The 21,437-nt window shown below is 38.9% G+C and overlaps 1 protein-coding gene across 2 annotated transcripts; it reads right to left on the bottom strand.

Moving 5' to 3' along the window:
* Nucleotides 1–1,915: 1,915 nt before the first annotated feature.
* On the bottom strand, nucleotides 1,916–20,588 carry LOC308090477 (interleukin-1 receptor type 1-like). 2 transcript variants are annotated; one of them, XM_080435675.1, is made up of 14 exons: nucleotides 20,501–20,588; nucleotides 15,363–15,469; nucleotides 14,451–14,581; nucleotides 13,451–13,616; nucleotides 12,431–12,590; nucleotides 12,232–12,294; nucleotides 10,523–10,646; nucleotides 10,285–10,427; nucleotides 10,054–10,110; nucleotides 8,500–8,623; nucleotides 8,190–8,332; nucleotides 7,351–7,500; nucleotides 4,616–4,768; nucleotides 1,916–3,409 (listed from the first exon to the last, which is right to left on the bottom strand). In XM_080435675.1, the coding sequence occupies exons 1-14, from the start codon at nucleotides 20,556–20,558 to the stop codon at nucleotides 3,051–3,053; spliced, it is 1,938 nt and encodes a 645-aa protein (XP_080291801.1). In that variant the 5' UTR covers nucleotides 20,559–20,588; the 3' UTR covers nucleotides 1,916–3,050. The 2 variants fall into 2 exon arrangements, with proteins under 2 accessions (XP_080291801.1, XP_080291802.1); XM_080435676.1 differs by lacking the exons at nucleotides 10,054–10,110; nucleotides 10,285–10,427; nucleotides 10,523–10,646.
* Nucleotides 20,589–21,437: the final 849 nt, after the last annotated feature.

The following is a 21,437-nucleotide window of genomic DNA, read 5'->3' on the forward strand; positions in this document are numbered from 1 at the left end:
AAGCCTTGACGCCTTGACGACCATGAAGTTTTGTGCAAAGGTTAAAATGTCATTTAGACAGCATGTTATTTAGACAGATGCTAAGGTTCATTGGTTGACCTGACATCTTATAGTTAGTATAGTTTCAATGTACAGATTGTTTTTATATGTATTTATATTATATATAATATATTATACTAATTATGCTTAATGCTAGGTTCTTGGTTCATGATCCTAGTTACTGAGGCACTACACTGTCTATGCATTTGATGTATGTGTTTACCTTGCTTACTGTAAGTCGCTCTGGATGAAGAGCATCTGCTAAATGCCTACACTGTAAATTGTAATAAGAATATTTACTTTCTAAAATTGGTCTATTTTAAATTACTCTCCTACCCCAGTCACGACATTAAAAAAATAAAAAATAAATAAAAAACATGAATGTACAATGAGCCCACCGTGAAAGCAGCCTCTCCTCCCTGGAGTGACGGTGAATCTCATCGGTTGTTATTGAATCTCTGTTTCCGCTACAACCCCCCACAAGGAGAACATTCCCTTCCTCTCCTCTTTCATAAAGCTTGTGTCAAAATGCTTTTTACTCTCCGTCCTTCAGACTGAGAGAGAGAGAGAGTCACCGAGAAGAGACGACTCCCTCCGCCGAGGTTGTGTTGAATGTTTCATGAAGGCGATTGAGCTTTGACGAGTTATTGTTTGTTGTCTCTCAGGGTTGGGATTTTACTGAGAGCAGCTTCCCCACGGTGCACAAGGGGGGAGGGAATGCATGACAAACAGAGAGGAGAGAGGGAGAGAGAGAGAGAGAGAGAGAGAGAGAGAGAGACAGACAGAGGATTGATATTTCACTTGTTTCCTCTTAGCTGATTTGTGGGCACATATTTGTCCAGAGAGTGATGTTTGACAGAGTGATCCTCGATCATTTTAATTTCAAGGACCCCCAGATTGATATGCATTAGGCCACGGATCCCCCCATTTGATACAATTATTATCTCCATGGAACCTAATTCTACACTGCAAAATCCTCAGTGCTACGTAATTTAACTCTGAAAGTGTACGGATGGTTCCATTTGGTTCCATTTGTACACTACGGTTCCTAACTATTAGTGGTGGAAAAAGTGTTTTACTAAAGTAAAAGTATAAATACTGCAATGTACTCTGTTACAAGTAAAAGTCCGGAATTCAAAATGTACTTGTAAAAAGAAGTATTGGCATACATAAAAATGTACTTAAAGTACCAAAAGTAGAACGTACTCATTATGCAGAATGTCCCAGTTTTCAAATGTATAAAAATCTTTTGAAAATAGCAGATCTACAAGCTCACAATGCGTCGCATCTCGACGCATTGTGAGCTTGTAGATCGGCTATTTTCAAATGGCCAAAATATATAGGGTTGGAGTGGTTAATGTATGTTTTGTAATAATAATCGAAATCTACAGAGTAACTAGTAACTAAAGTACAAATACCTAACAATTGTACATGTAGCTACTTAGTTACTTTCCACCACTGCTAACTATCAATGATTTAGTTGGAGGCCCCCTGGAGCCCCCTCAACGACCCCTAGGGGTCGCCAGACTCCAAGTTGAGAACCAGTGTCATAGAGTGGTGTGAAGCTGAACGTTGTAATGTCTGTAGTGACCCCACAGCACTGACCCCTGTCATCATGAAGTGCTTTGCGTGGCTATAGGGCATAGCGGTGGCGGCCATTTTCTGGTTCCATTGTTCCAGACCACTCTATTTTTCACATAGAGATTTCCAAAAATATGTATATCAATTATTTTAAGCCTAGAATGAAGCCATCCAGGATCCTGGTGATTTTTTGATTCTGAGATTTTTTTTAATTTTAAAACTGCAAAACAAAGGGTATGTATTTTTTCACAAAATCAAATGTTTTATGGTCATGAATCATGATTCACCAGGATCCTGGATGGCTTGATTCTAGGCTTAAATTAATTTATATAAATATTTTTGGAAATCTCTATGGGAAAAATGAATGGGGTCTGGAACGATGGAACCAGAACATGGCCGCCACTGCTATGCCCTATAGTCTTTAAACACATCAAGTCCAGTCTCACTGCCTCACTGGACCCCACGCTGTTTACACACTGTATCGCTCGAGTACACACATTGACGTAAATCCAACTATTCAATTAATCTGGATATATGAGGCATACGTTATTTCACATCGGGATTATCCCATCGCCTATGTTCACGCCAAACTTACCTAGACCTACCATCGTAAATAGCAATGTAACTCCCTGTCTGTCAAATTTCCGCCATGCCACATCTCACTAGTTGACTTTTTAAGTAGTTTTAAGTAGTTCCTTCTTGCTCAGGGGATGAATTGAATCTTTGATTCTGTGTCTAGGCTACATGACCTTTGTTACACATCTAAATGTCTCGATAGAAGAAACAGGGAGACAAAATACAACCACCTCAAACATAACAGTGTGTTATATTGTATTAACATACTCTAATATACAGTTTGGACGAAATTACATTTTATCAATAAAACAACATCGAAGTCTTCCCAGGGGGCCCCAGGTAAATGATTGCTGTCTCTGAGAGTGGATGTTCCACACACACACAAAAATGACGTCCTTCTAACTGTGAGCACACGCGCACACACACACACACACACACACACACACACACACACACACACACACACACACACACACACACACACACACACACACACACACACACACACACACACACACACACACACACACACACACACACACAAATGACCGATCTACAATTTCAGTAAAACTATTTAAAAGTTGTTCAAATGAGTAAACATACTTTAAAAGTTGTTCAAATGAGTAAAAATACTTTAAAGTAGGCCTACTTAGAATGTTTGAAAACTTCATAAAAGTTTATAAAATGAGTAAAAATACTTAAAAGTGCTTAACACGAGTAAAAATACTCAAAAGTACATAAAATGAGTAAAAATACTATGCTACTAAAGTATATTACTGTACTGCATTTGGGTTAAAGTACTTACAAGTAATTAAAGGGAGTTAAAAGACTTAGAACTCTTGTTTCCAGTTACTTTATACCGCTGATTGTTGTATTGTCTGATAACGTGGAATTTGGTTTGAAGTCCGCTTTAAGTGCAGTGGAGCGGGCAGGTGGTAGCGTAGACGCTTCCAGAAGGAGGAGGACAGGGCTTGAGAGCTGCTGCCTCTCCACGTGACGGCAGGCCTGGCGTTGAGCCGTAAGTCCTCTGGTAGAGCGCTGTCTGTGAGAGGGTCTGTCGTTTGGATCAGTACCGTGCGGGTCTGGCGCTCCACCAGCGCTGCGTGGACGGCACTCAGTAAGGCAGAATCTGACCCAGGATCAGTGTGATGGGTGGGGATCAGAACGACACAGCGGCTCTGTTCAACGCAGTTCAACACTGCGTCTGATGCAGCTGCAGGCAACCGTTGGAAAGGTGTGAGTTTGTTACATTCAGTGGTGGAAAAAGTACTCACATGTTTTACTTAAGTAAAAGTATCAATACTGCAATGTAGAAATTACAAGTAGTAAAAATTCACTTGAGTAAAAGTACAAAAGTATTGGTATCAAAATGTACTTAACCCATTAAGACCTGAGGCCGCTTCTAAATATTTTCTAAATCCTAACAGTTTTTGGGAAAAATAATTTAAAAAAAAAAATTCACGATTTTTCAAAAATAGCAGATCTACAAGCTCGTAGCGCGGCACTCGGTGCCGCGCTATGAGCTTGTATATCTGCTATTTTTGAATAGCCTAAAGAAATCTAAAAGTGACACAGATGCGTTCCAGGTATTAATGGGTTAAAGTAGAAAGTACTCATTGTGCAGAATGTCCCAAAGTTCAAAATGTATAAAAATCTTTTGAAAATAGCAGATCTATAGGCTCACGATGCAACGCATTGTGAGCTTGTAGATCGGCTATTTTCAAATGGCCGAAATATATATTGGGCTGAAGTGGTTAATGTATGTTTTGTAATAATAATCTAAATCTGCAAAGTAACTAGTAACTAAAGCTGTCAAATAATTGTAGTAGAAAATGGGAAATACTCCAGTAAAGTAAAAAATCCTCAAAATTGTACTTAAGTACCTTGTCATGTGTAGGTGTAACTAGTCCAAATGGAGAGACATATCGCTCCGACATTAAGATCCCAAAATAGTCTCCTCTTTGACTTACTATGTACGATGAAACAGATCTCAAAGTCACTCTAGCACATAAATGAATGCAAACAAAGCTGATTCTGCCAATACATAACATCACAAAACCCAGTATGGCATAAACAAAGAACAAATACAAAAATCAACTTGCTATTGGTTTAGTTATTTGTATTAGGAAGAAGACCCGGACTGGATCCACGGGTTTGACTTTTTATGTATAAAAAATGTATGAAAGAATGACAACAATGCACAGTTTTGTGATGTTATACATTGGCAGGCTGACAAGAGTGACTTTGAGAGCTGTGTCACCGTGCAATGTAAGTCAATGAGGAGAACATGAACAGAGTAAGCTATCTCTCCATTTGGACTATAGTTACAACATGGCAAGGTAAACTACACATCCCAAACATCGACCAAAGTGTCCTTGCACTTTAAATTCTGAATCTTTATGATGAGCAGGACACATACCTTCCCCTGGTAAGACATCACGGTCATAGAGGCAGAGCTTGTAGCCAAACTGTTCTTCCAAAACCTTCTCTAGCCATCTCCTGTCCTTCTCACTCAATCCACTGTCGGTGTCACTCTTGTAGCACATCATATAAGCATCATAGACCTTTCCATCTGAAAAAAACAAAGAAAAAAAACAATTGTGGTTACACTCAAACATGCTTGTGACATGAAGTCACATCTCTATGTCGGCTAGGGTTGGGTTGGGATCACATTTGGAACCGGTTTTTATCACACTGGCAGAGCTGGTGGACTTCACATCTACTACTGTATATGATTACAATACCGGTGGTTCTCAAACTTTTTTTATTTCAAGGACCACCATAACTCTAAGGGTGGATTCAGACTGGGTCCGATTGATTCGAACCGTTCCCAAGTACGATTGGCCTCTCCCAGCTGGCCAGCATTCACATTGGGCAAAATTCTTGTGTACTCGAGTACACTTCATTCAACAGTAATGGTAAATATGTGCCTCATGGGGGCGCTGTTGACTATGGGGCTTTGGGAGATAGAGAATGTCATTCACAGAAGAAGAGTCACTTGTCAGAGCTTAAAGTGAATAATAAAGTTTGACTGTGTTCCTGACGTTGTCTTGAGTTATAATAATAACAGAACAACAATACACAACCAAAGCAGTGTGTGCATTGGTCTTTGAAACCTCAAAATGTAACGTTGTCTCTCGCGTCTCTGTTATTATCAATATGATAGTCACGTCACTGATGCATCCTTGGTATTTTAGCAGTGACGTCACAGACTAATCCTTGGTATATTTATCCTTATATACACGTTCGCTACACATGTGTTTTTTGTTTATTATTTTTCAGGGCTCGCGCTACTCAAACACTAGCAGGATTATTATTTATTGTCAACATTCAAGTAGAACTATGAGAAGGTATAACCCAGCTAAAATAATGCGTCATTATAAAAAAATATAAATGATTAGCAGTCCACTTCCTCCTGTCGGTACGGATGGATTCACATTGCAGCGTACCGTACCCGAGGACGCATCAATCGCACCCGAGACTACCTCGGGAGGCGGTCGCGGGTACGGTACGGTGATCCGTTTCGGGGAACGGTACGCTACATTCACACTATCACAACATCTGCCATGTGGTTCGGGGTGCGCACCCGGGACCATAGTCTGAATCCGCCCTAAGAGTGTGCAAATTGAACTAAGTGGACCCGTAAGGGTCCATTTGGTTCCAATCGCTTTTGATTGATTGATTGAATACTTTATTTAGGAGTTTGCAGAGAAAAAGCACATGAAAGTTTACAGTTTAAATACATGGTCAACTAAATAGGATTAAAAAGGCCATGAATGCCTAACCGCTTGTTTCAAATGCGGTCCTTATGTACTCAATTCATAGTGACATTAAATGACAGACAGATATACACTACTATGCAGAACATCATATAAACAGTTTAGCATTTAAATAAAATAAAAAGAAAAATATGCACAGTAAAAAGAAACCGGAATCGTTAAAATCCTAAAGGATCCAAATAAGTCACTGTTATTTGAAAGTCTAGCTAGCATATGTCCCATGGCGACAAACTGGGAGGCAGAGGTTCAAATAAGCACCAAAACCATCTCCAACCAGTGACCTCAATAGCATGTTGTGTAAGGACACTTGCACAGCATTTATTTTTATTTTATTTTTTTTCCCCAAAGCATGTCCAGACAAGTAGTACGTTAGTAAGTGGCAAAGTGTTTGTGAGGTTAAGGTTATAGGGTCAAGGTTAAGGTCAGGCATAGTTGCAAAAACACAAGGAAGAACTTGTACACAAGAAGGTACAAGGAACAATTGGTAATCACAGCGACTGCTGGCCAATCACATTGGGTCTTTGAATTGGAAGTGACGAAACAAACACAAAACATGAGAAGACATACGTAATTGGGACTGGAACACTATGAAATGTAAGCTGTTAAATAGCTTCTCTCTCCTGACTGGATGCAATTGGTGTCCCACCTACCTCTGTTACTGAACAAACGCTCTATAGCAGTGATTACTATCAAAATATAGAGCTTTTAGTTGTTTTTTTTTTACTTTAAAATTTAATCCTGCGATTTTTGTAACCCATTTTTTTCACCCGGTGCCAATTTCCTAAGTGATCCTGGGCGCTACACCAGCCTTACACCAGCGCTACACCAGTCCCCCACAGCCTAGGGAGGCCAGGGCCGAGCTCATGCTTCCTTCAATGCATGAGAGCCAACTGACCTTTTTGTCACCTGATAGGGGGGAGTTTCCCTGGTAGGACGTAGCGCGTGGAAGGAACACGTTATTCCAACCAGTTCACTTCCCCTCCATCAGGCGCCCGGCTGTCATGGGGGAGGCGGTATAGCGACCAGGATTACTACATGTTTTTGTGAGGGTATTAACTACCCTAGGAGACACGGGGAGAACATGCAAACTCCACACAGAGTAGGCCCTTTCGCCAACACCACCTAGGGTATGGGCGCTGATGACGCGGAGGAGAAGACACGCCCCCAGCGCCCACAGCGTCCCCGGCGGGAATCGAACCCAGGACCTTCTAGCTGTGAGGCGACAGCGCTACCGACTGCCCCACCGTGCCCAGAGCTTTTAGTTTTTAAAACAATATCACTTACATCACCTTTCATTCTGGAGCAATGAGCTGTTGCATATAGCATTTGTATTATAAATAAAAATAACTAGAATAAATGAAGACGCGATTCTCACCTGAGGGGTTGCTATAGCAATGGACAGCGTCCCGCACAAACAGAGTGATGTCAACCCTCAGCTTCACATACAGGACAGTTAACGCCACGCCAGTTACCACCAGCACGGCTAAGATGACCGCCGGGACCAGAGGCGAGATGCGAGTATGAGCTGTGGGAGAGAATGGAGAGAAGTATTTCAGGGACCCTCAGTTTGATAGGCGTTAGACCCCGGACCTCTATTTTGTACATTTTTTATTTTATTTCTGGGACATCAATTTATACTATAAAATACTCCATTTGTAACTCAGAGAGTGTAAAATAAATGAAAAAAGTAATCGAAAACACACGGCCCCCTCACGCATTAGGAGGGCAATATGAGTCACCAGAACCAAGGACGGGTGTTTTCGATAAATTTAACATGGTTAAAATGGAGTTTGACGTTATAAAGGGTTTTTATAGGAAGGGGGTGTGTCTGATAAAATGAATATCAAATATCTAAATACTGAATCAAGCAACTTAAAAACTGTCTGGGGGGCTCAAAAGCCTGAGTAGACGATAAAATGATGCAACATTTTTTTGAAAGTGAAATATCCCTTTAACCAAGAGAAATAAATGTTGGATTCTATAAAATCCAAATGTCTGACAACTTTAATCCATATATGTGAAAGCAGTTTGCGATATTATTCACAGACAGACAAACACACATGCAGACAGACACACTCACAGACAGACAGAAACTCACAGATTCGTAGACGGCTGGCCTCCTACAGGGCCACGCCATCAAAAGCAGTAATTTACTTTTGTGTCAATCTTGTATTGTCTGTATAGCAGTCAGGCCAACTCTCAAGAATGACATACCTCGTCTGGTCAGTGTGACGGTGACGTTGGTGACATTGGTGACAGCGGTCGAGTCGAGAATACAGGTGTAAGGGTTTGACAGGTGTTCTTCTGACACTCTCACAAATATTAGAGATGCTGTCATCTTTAGGGATACACCATCTCTGAGAAGAGGAGAGAAGAGGGAAGATGTCATTTGTGATTGTGATTGTGTGTGTGTGTGTGTGTGTGTGTGTGTGTGTGTGTGTGTGTGTGTGTGTGTGTGTGTGTGTGTGTGTGTGTGTGTGTGTGTGTGTGTGTGTGTGCGCGTGCGTGCGTGTGAGGAGCTTACTTTGTAAAGTTGGAGTACACTGTTAGGCTGCTGTTATCCGAAACAAACGACGCTCCGTTTATCCAGTATACATCATCTAAATCTGAGTCCAGGAAAGCTTTGCAGTCAATCACCAGCACTTGGCCTAGAGAAAGCAGTTTCTGCATGTTATACTGTATATCGTTGCTGTCTAGAGAAAGCAGTTTCCACGTGTTATACTGTATATCGTTGCTGTCTAGAGAAAGCAGTTTCCACGTGTTATACTGTATATCGTTGCTGTCTAGAGAAAGCAGTTTCCACGTGTTATACTGTATATCGTTGCTGTCTAGAGAAAGCAGTTTCCACATGTTATACTGTATATCGTTGCTGTCTAGAGAAAGCAGTTTCCACGTGTTATACCGTATATCGTTGCTGTCTAGAGAAAGCAGTTTCCACGTGTTATACTGTATATCGTTGCTGTCTAGAGAAAGCAGTTTCCATGTGTTATACTGTATATCGTTGCTGTCTAGAGAAAGCAGCTTCCACATGTTATACTGTATATCGTTGCTGTCTAGAGAAAGCAGTTTCCACGTGTTATACCGTATATCGTTGCTGTCTAGAGAAAGCAGTTTCCACGTGTTATACCGTATATCGTTGCTGTCTAGAGAAAGCAGTTTCCACGTGTTATACTGTATATCGTTGCTGTCTAGAGAAAGCAGTTTCCACATGTTATACCGTATATCGTTGCTGTCTAGAGAAAGCAGTTTCCACGTGTTATACCGTATATCGTTGCTGTCTAGAGAAAGCAGTTTCCACGTGTTATACTGTATATCGTTGCTGTCTAGAGAAAGCAGTTTCCACGTGTTATACTGTATATCGTTGCTGTCTAGAGAAAGCAGCTTCCACATGTTATATCGTTGCTGTCTAGAGAAAGCAGTTTCCACATGTTATACTGTATATCGTTGCTGTCTAGAGAAAGAAGTTTCCACATGTTATACTGTATATCGTTGCTGTCTAGAGAAAGCAGCTTCCACATGTTATACTGTATATCGTTGCTGTCTAGAGAAAGCAGTTTCCACGTGTTATACTGTATATCGTTGCTGTCTAGAGAAAGCAGCTTCCACATGTTATACTGTATATCGTTGCTGTCTAGAGAAAGCAGTTTCCACGTGTTATACTGTATATCGTTGCTGTTTAGAGAAAGCAATTTCCACGTGTTATACTGTATATCGTTACTGAAAAAAACAGTTTCCATAGGTTGCGTTATATATATTGTTGCTGTCAAGCTGAAACCTTGTATCTCTGTATTTCAATGGTTTATGTTGTTTTCTTTTTTGTATATTAAAGTTTAGATCGGCTATTTCTTTATTTAAAGTTAAAGTATTTAAGTCTGTCTCTAGGTTTTATAAATATCGATTGAACCAATGAACAAAGAGCATGTGACTAAATAATAACAACATTGGATCCATTGGAAAAAAAATTCCTGAAAAGTAACAGTTTTGGACACACAAGGTTTCCAACCGTCAGCGATGATAATGTAAGCAATAAATCTGCAAAACACAGTCAAATGTCTCCAAATGGACTGCTGAGTCTTACCTACATCTACCTCAAATGCCTGTCCTGCTTGAGGTGAGATAATTGCTGGACGTTTTTCTGTGCAACATAAAGAGAGAAAAAAGACAGACGCACTTACAGACAGACAGAAACTCACAGATTCGTAGAAGGCTGGCCTCCTACAGGGCCACGCCATCAAAAGCAGTAATTAACTTTTGTGTCAATCTTGTATTGTCTGTATAGCAGTCAGGCCAACTCTCAAGGCTGACATACCTCGTCTGGTCAGTGTGACGGTGACGTTGGTGACATTGGTGACAGCGGTCGAGTCGAGAATACAGGTGTAAGGGTTTGACAGGTGTTCTTCTGACACTCTCACAAATATTAGAGATGCTGTCATCTTTAGGGATACATCATCTCTGAAGAGGAGAGAAGAGGGAAAACGTAATTTGTGATTGTGCGTGTGTGTGCGTGTGCGTGTGCGTGTGCGTGTGCGTGTGCGTGTGGAGCTTACCTTGTGAAGTTGGAGTACACTGTTAGGCTGCTGTTATCCGAAACAAACGACGCTCCGTTTATCCAGTATACATCATCGAAATCTGAGTCCAGGAAAGCTTTGCAGTCGATCACCAGCGCTTGGCCTAGAGAAAGCAGTTGCTGCTTGTTATATTGTATATCGTTGCTGTCTAGACTAGAGAAAGCAGTTTCTACTTGTTATATTGTTGCTGTCTAGAGAAAGCAGCTTCCACGTGTTATACCGTATATCGTTGCTGTCTAGAGAAAGCAGTTTCCACGTGTTATACTGTATATCGTTGCTGTCTAGAGAAAGCAGTTTCCACGTGTTATACCGTATATCGTTGCTGTCTAGAGAAAGCAGTTTCCGCGTGTTATACCGTATATCGTTGCTGTCTAGAGAAAGCAGTTTCCACGTATTATACCGTATATCGTTGCTGTCTAGAGAAAGCAGTTTCCACGTGTTATACCGTATATCGTTGCTGTCTAGAAAAAGCAGTTTCCGCGTGTTATACTGTATATCGTTGCTGTCTAGAGAAAGCAGTTTCCGCGTGTTATACCGTATATCGTTGCTGTCTAGAGAAAGCAGTTTCCACGTGTTACACCGTATATCGTTGCTGTCTAGAGAAAGCAGTTTCCACGTGTTATACCGTATATCGTTGCTGTCTAGAGAAAGCAGTTTTCACGTGTTATACCGTATATCGTTGCTGTCTAGAGAAAGCAGTTTCCGCGTGTTATACCGTATATCGTTGCTGTCTAGAGAAAGCAGTTTCCACGTGTTATACTGTATATCGTTGCTGTCTAGAGAAAGCAGCTTCCACGTGTTATACTGTATATCGTTGCTATCTAGAGAAAGCAGTTTCCACGTGTTATACTGTATATCGTTGCTGTCTAGAGAAAGCAGTTTCCACGTGTTATACCGTATATCATTGCTGTCTAGAGAAAGCAGTTTCCGCGTGTTATACAGTATATCGTTGCTGTCTAGAGAAAGCAGTTTCCACGTGTTTTACCGTATATCGTTACTGTCTAGAGAAAGCAGTTTCCACGTGTTATACTGTATATCGTTGCTGTCTAGAGAAAGCAGTTTCCGCGTGTTATACCGTATATCGTTGCTGTCTAGAGAAAGCAGTTTCCACGTGTTATACCGTATATCGTTTCTGACTAGAGAAAGCAGTTTCCACGTGTTATACTGTATATCGTTGCTGTCTAGAGAAAGCAGTTTCCACGTGTTATACAGTATATCGTTGCTGTCTAGAGAAAGCAGTTTCCACGTGTTATACTGTATATCGTTGCTGTCTAGAGAAAGCAGCTTCCACATGTTATACTGTATACTGTATCGTTACTGAAAAAAACTGTTTCCAAATGTTGCGTTATATATATTGTTGCTGTCAAGCAGAAACCTTGTGTCTCTGTATTTCAATGTTTTATGTTGTTTTCTTTTTTGTATATTAAAGTTTAGATCGGCTATTTCTTTATTTAAAGTTTAAGTAGTTAAGTCTGTCTCCAGGTTTTATAAATATCGATTGAACCAATGAACAAAGAGCATGTGACTAAATAATAACAACATTTGATCAATTGGATTTTTTTTTCCTTTTTTCCTGTAAAGTAACATTTTTGGACACACAATGTTTCCGACCGTCAGCGACGATAATGTAAGCAATAAATCTGCAAAACACAGTCTTAATGTCTCCAAATAGACATGCTTAGGCTTACCTACATCTACCTCAAATGCCTGTCCTGCTTGAGGTGAGATAATTGCTGGTTGGTCTGACTTTGCTGTGCAACATAAAAGAGAGAAAGAAAAGACACTTTGAAAAGCTTTTTTATTCTTTTATAAGGGTCTTTACTGTCTAGAAAATGTTTAATACTGTATCTGAACTAGGTATAGAAAGAAGAGAAATGTAAATCTTACTGTTATTTTCGACAATGACATCAATTGAATGGGTCCAGTTATACAGCTGACTGCGACACAGGTAGGATATGGTACATGTGTACACTCCACGGTTATTCTCAGTAACTTTACTGAGTTCTAACTTATCTGAGTTAGATGGATATTGCAGCGGCACATCTTCCTACAAGAAACAAAATAAATCCAAATATTTAAGTAGTAAAGACCAGCTGAAATGAAAAATATGTTTTTCACACTTTTAGAGCATATTGGTGGTCATAATGGGAGAAACAGTTTGTGTGTATTTGTTTTTTATTCCGTAAAACCCACCAATAGAGGGCGATGTTATGCTATTGAATAATATCAAACATGGTGGACACAGCGTTTACAAACGCAGGTAAAGAAACATTTGTAAAGGTTTGTTTACAAACATAAACCAATGTCTCTGTTACAGAAACCCCACTTGGAGTTGCAGTAACAAACTCAATTCAACACTGCCTTGTTGTAAACAGTTAAAGTTGCAGAGTTCAAATCCCATAGCCTGAGCGAACTGAACAGTCGGCTGGACATGTTTTGTTGTGATTGATTCATTCAGGGAATGACACGCCCCCAACGCTGTGATTGGCTGAGAAGCACCCACTGCCTGTTTCACTAGGAAAAGTGTCACAATATGGTGGCAAAAAGTCATCTCATTTCGTCTTAAAAGGATAGTTCATGGATATTATTTAGTTTTTGTCACATTCCTAAGCCAATAATTTGAGGACCGGCAGCGGTTCCGGTAGGAGACACAAAGAGTCTCCTTTGTGTCTCCTACCGGAACCGCTGCCTACCGGTCCTCTGGTCATCAAATTATTGGTTTAGGAATGTAACAAAAACTAAATAATATCCATGAATTCAAGTCTCCATGGGGTGACTAATCGATAGAAAAAAAGGTCATTTTGGGGGTGAACTATCCCTTTAAATAAAATAAAATGAAATAAAAATGACTTAATATGTATCGCATGCTTTTATATGTATTTCACTGAAGCTTCTTGCAAACAATACCTTGTGCCAAGCAGTGCTGCTTCTGTTTAGTTGAGGGATAAATAAATCATGAGGGCACTTCAATGTGCAGTTTGTTCCTTCATAACATGTTTGAGGGTAATAGGTCTCCTCTAGACACGGTGCTGTTGAGCATAGTGTCAACTGCCAGCTGTAGATGGAGGCATTCCTGTTAGAACAAAGACAAGGCCTTCATGAACATTCTACTCTTGTTAAATGAACACTGCAAATTTTACTTGACTAAAAGTTTGGTAAAAGTCCTAACATTCCCTATATCAAGAGCATGTTGGTTTGAGAATGTAAACCCAGACAATTTAATCTAAACCCCTGCCATCAACAAATAACAATATAAGACAACTGAAATTCTACTCATAAGATTATTACAATGTTTTGTACAAACACACTTGTAAAAATGTCTCTGTGCAGTTATGCTTTTCATGCAACATTTTCATGCAACGTTTCAAACTTTTACCTGTACACAATGGAAATTAAACTAGAACATGGTTTAGAAACCTGATATAACATGACATCAGACAGATATTCATTTGCACACAAAGGCACAAGGGTTTGTGTGTGTGTGTGTGTGTGTGTGTGTGTGTGTGTGTGTGTGTGTGTGTGTGTGTGTGTGTGTGTGTGTGTGTGTGTGTGTGTGTGTGTGTGTGTGTGTGTGTGTGTGTGTGTGTGTGTGTGTGTGTGTGCGTGCGTGCGTGTGTGTGTGTGACAATGTTTTGCCACCTAGGCACTTTGTACAGTAACTGGCTGTCTTTATGTTTTTATGTCCTTTGTACAGGGCGTTCTTGTACTTCTGTTTATGCGGACATAAATCATTATTTCAAGTGTGTGTGTGTGTGTGTGTGCATGCGTGTGAGAGAGAGAGAGAGAGAGAGAGAGAGAGAGAGAGAGAGAGAGAGAGAGAGAGAGAGAGAGAGAGAGAGAGAGAGAGAGAGAGAGAGAGAGAGAGAGAGAGAGAGAGAGAGAGAGAGAGAGAGTATACCAGTCATACCCCAGAGAACATGAGTAATTCCCCTGATGAGAAGTGGAGGCATTGAGAATAATCAGGTACTTCCTGTGGGTCAACACAGACAAGTTGCTGTTTCCAGCAGGACTCAGGTTATTGGCCTGTTCCACCCCATCCTGGGCAGTGGGATAAATAAGTGAAAAATAACAAAATAACTAACACTAGAATTGACCCACATAGAAGTAAACAAACAACAACAATATAAAACTAACTGAAAATGTATTGTGTGGGTGAATGAATGCGTTTTTATTTTCGTGTTTTGTCCTAACGTCATTACGGGATTACAAGACACCAAAAGCATCAATAAACATCACATTCACTTCTCGGAAACAGAAAACTTACAATATTTGGTGAATACCCAAAATACTAAATATTCTAAATAAGTCTCTCTGCGTCACTTAACCATATCAAATCTAGTATTTATTTTTTACACCTATCCAAAATAAAAAACGTGATATCATGATATAAGAGGCAGTAGAAAATAAAATGGAACTCATTAGTGTTTACAAAACTAACTAAAATGACCTAACATCATAGAAAATGTCTTTAGTTTTAGCCTTTATCAATATTTCATAGTAATATGTTGGGTGAATGTGAACTCATATCTTCCAAATGTTAGCGTTGCCAGTTTTAAGCCCTGTTGTCAAACATTTTCCAAAATCTTGCGTCATGAGATCAGCATTTTTTTTGTTATTTTTCTGAACTTTTTGAATCTCACCCTTGACAAAATACTTTTATAATTAAAAAAGAGAAACTAAAACTAACACTAAAACTAATACAAAAAAGAAACTGAAATGTTGCCTCTTTAAAACGAATCAAAACTAAACTGAAATTGAAAACTAAAAAGTCAAAATGAAATAAAAAAAAAACGAATGAAAAATGCTAAACTATAATAACCTTGGTGGGATAGGTCCAGTTCAGGCTGGCATCAGGGCCTACATGCAGAGGGCACTTAAGCACCGCCATCTCTCCCTCTTTCACATACCATGGTATGGCTTCTGCAACTGAATGGAGACAAAGTCATTACGATTCAACATCACAACTTCATCAGCACTTTATTAATTTATCATGTGAAAATAAATGAGAAAAGTGATTAAAAATGCTACCCCTTTGCCATTAGAATATTAATCATCTTTTTCATGCCAAGGACCCCTAAATGTATATGCATTTGGCTGCGGACCCCCATTTGAAAATGTTGTGCCAGGGACCCCCAGAAGCAAAGATTTGAGTTAAAATGTTCACTTTAAAAAATATATATATTCAAAGATTATGCACACATTTTCAAGATTGTTCAAAAATAGCAGATCTACAAGCTCATAGCGCGGCACTCGGTGCCGCACTATGAGCTTGTATATCTGCTAAGTTTTTAAAAATGATTGTGACGCTATGTTAACTACTTTTGCTGGGGACCCCCTGGTACCCCCTCAAGGACCACTGGTGGTCCCCGGACCACTGGTTGAGAACCACTGATATAACTGGTCCTCACTCATTATAATACGGTATTTTTTTTTTGCCTATTCACTGTGTCTCTTTCATTGTCTATTCACTGTGTCTCATTCATTGTCTATTCACTGTGTCTCATTCATTGTCTATTCACTGCGTCTCAGAGGAGAGCTTTGGACAGCGCCTACCAGTGACATCATCGATGGAGAATCAAAGTCAATAGAAACTGCAGGTTTTCTATTCCTGGAAAGTTAGCATGACATAATGAAACAAAAAAACTAAACAACAATGATGTCACTGGTATCCGAGTATCTGAAGTGTCCACAGCCCTGTTCTGAGACACAGAAGGAGTAGGAAAAAATAGTACAATTTTATCATGAGCATTAGTGAGGACCAATTATATGAAGATAGGTTGAAAATGGGTTAAGTCGTCCATCACAGTGCATTTAAATACCCTCATAACTCTCTGAAACCACATAATGAATGCACTGACCTGCTTGTAGAACCACTATGCTATACAAAAAAACCTCTGGAAAAAGAAGTCATCATATAAATGCAAAAAAAAAAAAGTCATGTACCTTTTTGTTTTAATTTAAACATTGACTTTAACTCTGAGCTGAATGAAACACGTTAGTCATTAGCTACATTTTTATTTGGGTCCAAAGCCCTTGCCGCTAACTATTTATTCTTCTTCCGTTTTTGTGGCGTTCCAATGTATGTACAGATCCTGGTTTAGCGTTCACATTCACAGCAAAATTAGTAGTTTAGTTTGCGGACAGACAGAGTGCATTCATTTGGTTACCCATTACATTCAGTAGTTATTCACTAGTAGTTATGCATTATTAGTGGAGTCAAAAGTCCAATAGTTGTCTTTGAAATGTTAGTCGAGTGAAGGTTAATTATTCAGTAATAGTTATTCATTCGTTGTGGAGTCAAATTAATTTAAAATAAATAAATAAAGCACAGATACAAAATAAATGTGCTTCAGTACGGTAAATACACACAGCAATACAAGACCTATAAGAACAAGGAGATACATGCATACTAATAGATGTTTCTCAACATCTGGCCTGGGGACCACTAGAGGTCCAAATGGGCTTTTTTGATTGATTGAATACCTTATTAAATGTTTGCAATTAGTACAGAGGTACAATTTACAATGATTAAAGGATCATACAAAACGCGTTGGGGGCTTGTTTCCATTTTGGTTCTGTAAAAGTGTAAAGCACCAGCAGAGGAGTTATTTAAGAAAAGAAAACAGGTTACCAGCAGTGGTGGAAAGTAACTAAGTACATTTACTTAAGTACTGTACTTAAGTACAATTTTGAGGTATTTGTACTTTACTGGAGTATTTCCAATTTCCAATACTTTTACTTCTACTCCACTACATCTCAGAGGCAAATGTTGTACTTTTACTCCACTACAATTACTTGAAAACTTTAGTTACTAGTTACTTTTTAGATATAAATTATGATATTACGAAACATGGACATATTAACCACTTTAGCCGTATTTTATACATAGGCTATTTGAAAATAGCAGATCTACAAGCTCACAACGCGTCGCATCGCGACGCGTTGTGAGCTTGTAGATCTGCTATTTTCAAACATGTTAGTACTTTTACTTTTGGTACTTTAAGTAAATGTTCATGCCAATACTTTTGTACTTTTACTCAAGTAATTTTTTTTATTCTGGACTTTTACTTGTAACAGAGTATTTTTATATCGCAGTATTGGTACTTTTACTTAAGTAAAGAATTTGAGTTATTTAAGAAAAGAAAACAGGTTACCAGTTAAGCCCCATTTCCAAAATAGTGGATCTACAAGCCACTGAATAAGGATGCCAGGTTGACAGTGGTTACCGTAACACATGTATGGTTACAGACTAGGAAACCCATAATGTGTCAAATGTCACATGCAACCCAGTCTAGGAACCCACTCAGTAAAGAAAAGGAAAGAACATGTTTGTTTTCTCTTCTCCTTTGTTCATCCCCTTCCTTATTAGTCCACTTCCTCCCCTTTCTTATAGTTCATTTCCTCCCGGGTGCTTCTGTTGTGTTTATCCCTACTAACTACCGTCAGTGGTGGAAAGTATCTAAGTACATTTAGAGGTATTTGTACTTTACTTGAGTATCTCCAATTTCCAATACTTTTACTTCTATGCCACATCTCTTAGGCAAATAATGTACTTTTACTCCACTACAATTGTTTGAAAACTTTAGTTACTAGTTACTTTGAAGATTTTGATTATTATTACAAAGCATACGTTAACCACTTCAGCTCTATATACATTTCGGCCATTTGAAAATAGCAGATCTACAAGCTCACAATGCGTCGCGATGAGTGCATTGTGAGCTTGTAGATCGGCTATTTTCAAAAGATATGTATTCATTTGAAGACTTGAAATGGGACATTCTGCATGAGTACTTTTACTTTTGGTAATTTAAGTATATTTTGATGCCAATACTTTTGTACTTTTACTCAAGTACATTTTGAATTCCCGACTTTTACTGAGTATTTCTATGTTGCAGTATTGATACTTTTACTTAAAGGTAGGGTAAGTGATATTTTTGGGTTAAAATAAAAAGTATTTTGTTAAAAGGTTAAAGCACTATATTCTGATAGTAATCATTGCTATAGAGTGTTTGTTCCGTAACAGGAGTCTCCCCGTCTCTCCAGCTCTTTAATAAACAGAAAATACATTTTCCGGTAGGTGTCAAAATCTCAGTCAATCAGGAGAAGGTACCCATTTTTAAGCTTCATTTTTATAGTGTTCCAGTTCCAATTTTGCCTGCTCATTTCTTAGTGTCATCACTTCCAATTTCACTTGTTTAATCTATATCCTGATTGAGTTCTCTATCCTGATTGGATAAAATTGGAAATGAAACTGAAACGAAAATGCATTTTCTGTTTAATAAAGAGCTGGAGAGACAAGGAGACTCCTTTTACTGAACAAACACTCTATAGCAATGAGTACTATCAGAATATAGAGCTATTTAACACTTATTTTAACCAAAGAAAATCACTTACCCTACCTTTAAGTATTTTTTCCACCACTGACTACCATCAGCTGCTAACAGAATCTGTCTGGAGAGACTAGCCTACATGCAGCCTAGATGGACGTGGAAGGGCATGGATTGAGATTGAATTCTGTGTTCTGTGTCACCAAAGGTTGGTGAAAATAATGCATAAAAGAACGGCATTTGAGGATTAATGTGAACACTAGGGGGTGGCGTTTGCCATCCCCTGAGACCCCAAATGACGCCCCTGCTTATTAGGTATGTAACTGTTAAGAGTGGACAAATGGAACCATTTGGTATGCAACATTTTACAGAGTAGATAGGGATCACAGAGATTTAAAAAAAAGAAATACAAAACAATAAAACAACATAAATGGGGGTCCGTGGCCAAATGCATATTAAAATGGGGTTCCTTGAAATGAAGAAAAGGTTGAGAATCACGTCACTATATAAGTGCACACTGTGATGGATGGCAGAAAGCCAATGTTGATTACAAATCAATGGGTGACCAACAAAGAATGACATTTAAATATTGGTGGAAGTAAAACTCATGAGTTGAGTTTCCATGCATGCAGTTCAGCAGTTCCTCTTAGTTAAATAAAGCTCGAGTTTCCATGCATGCAGTTCAGCAGTTCCTCTTAGTTAAATAAAGCTCTCAAAGTGAGGTCAGCGTCAACGCCTATATTATAATTTGGCTATTTGAAGATAGTTGATCTACAAGCTCACAACGTGTCGCTTTGCTTGTAGATCTGATCCCCCCCCTCCCTTTATTTTTTTTTACACTAATCACAATAAACATTTTAACACAAATCTGCTCTTATATTGGTCTCTGGCATAACATCAAGTTGTGGGATCCTTTACATGAATACGTTTCAGAAACACTGAAATACTAAGTAAGCCTAACAGTTCAGTTCATTCTAGATTAAACATACAGTATTTTATGTAAACGTATCTCTATCCATCCACATCCCATCTATCCTCCCATAACAATAATAGGAAAGACCATGGCAGCAAAATAAATTATCACACATAAATGTCATTTGAAGTGATATTATAATAATTATAAGTACAGAATAAATAGGCCTTGGCTGTGACCTCAACATACTACAGTTATGCTAAATAACCCCCTATAATGTCACTTTCATAAGCAGTGGTGGAAAGTAACTATAAATGCACTCAAGTACTGTACTTAAGTGATATTTTTACTAGAGTATTTCCCATTTTCAATACCTTTACTTCTACTCATCTCAAAGGCAAATACTGTACATTTTACTTCACTACAAGTATTTAAATTTTTCAGTTACTAGTTACTAGATTTTGATTATTATTAAAACACACATTATACACTTCAGCCCTATATATACAAGGCATAATGAGTACACCTTTATGACAATACTTTTGTACTTTTACTCAAGTATTTTTTTAACACAGAACTTTTACTTGTAAAGTAAAAGAGTATTTCTACATGATGGTATTGATACTTATATTTCAGTGAAAACAATGTGAGTACTTCTTCCGTCACTTTCAATGAGGCAAAATGTGTGCCATCGCTGAACTTAAAAAAATGTATTACCTTTAAATGATACAAGCAGCGCGATTAGGACTTGACTGATCTCCATGGCGACTCCCATCGACTGAACTCCCGAGATAATATCACCTGGCAGCAGTACTAACAGTCGGCAACCAGTTTCAACAGAGGTCTCTCCTCAGGGCTTAGCCACAACAGTGAGAGAGAAAGTGAAAGTAGTTGCACAAGGGGGGAAAAAGCTGTATTTAATTGTCTGCGGCCTGTTGCTTTCAGGAAAGGGGTGGGGGTTCTGTTTTGGCAAGACATTTCTGCCAACAGAAACATCCACCCTCGCCTGCAGACTCAATGACCTCAAGAACAGATATAGAGTTAGTGTAATATCACTTACATGCCAATATCTCATTTGGCTGGCCAGTTGAAACACTTGTAAATCCATTTATGAGTAAAAAAAATAATAATCGTAGTTACTGCACTTTGGCTTTGTAGAAAACATCTCTGTAACTCTGAGACTGTTCAAACGGAACCAAATGGACCCTTACAGGTACATGTGGTTCCATTTTGTACACTCTCAGAAGTAATGGGAGTCTTTCATATGAACACGTTTGAGAACCCACTGCTTTAAACCCATTGAGACCTGGAACGCATCTGTGTCACTTTAGATTTCTTTGGGCTATTAAAAAATAGCAGATATACAAGCTCCGCGCTATGAGCTTGTATATCTGCTATTTTTTGAAATATCTTGAAAAAAAAAAGTTATATATTTTTTCCCAAAAACTGTTAGGATTTAGATTTTTTTTAAAGAATGCCTCAGGTCTCAATGGGTTAAGGAATGGCTCACTGGTTCACACCGGAGCACAAAGGGTTGTCCTGTGGTGGAGGAGAATTTATAAGGTCAGTGGAGCGAACACATTCCGCTGGAAAAAACAACATGTGCAAAGGAGACATGAAGGATACACTTGACGTATCCTCGCTCCAAGCCTCC

The sequence above is a fragment of the Gymnoscopelus braueri genome (assembly GCF_963280865.1).
Source record: "Gymnoscopelus braueri genome assembly, chromosome: 8".
Lineage (NCBI taxonomy): Eukaryota > Metazoa > Chordata > Actinopteri > Myctophiformes > Myctophidae > Gymnoscopelus > Gymnoscopelus braueri.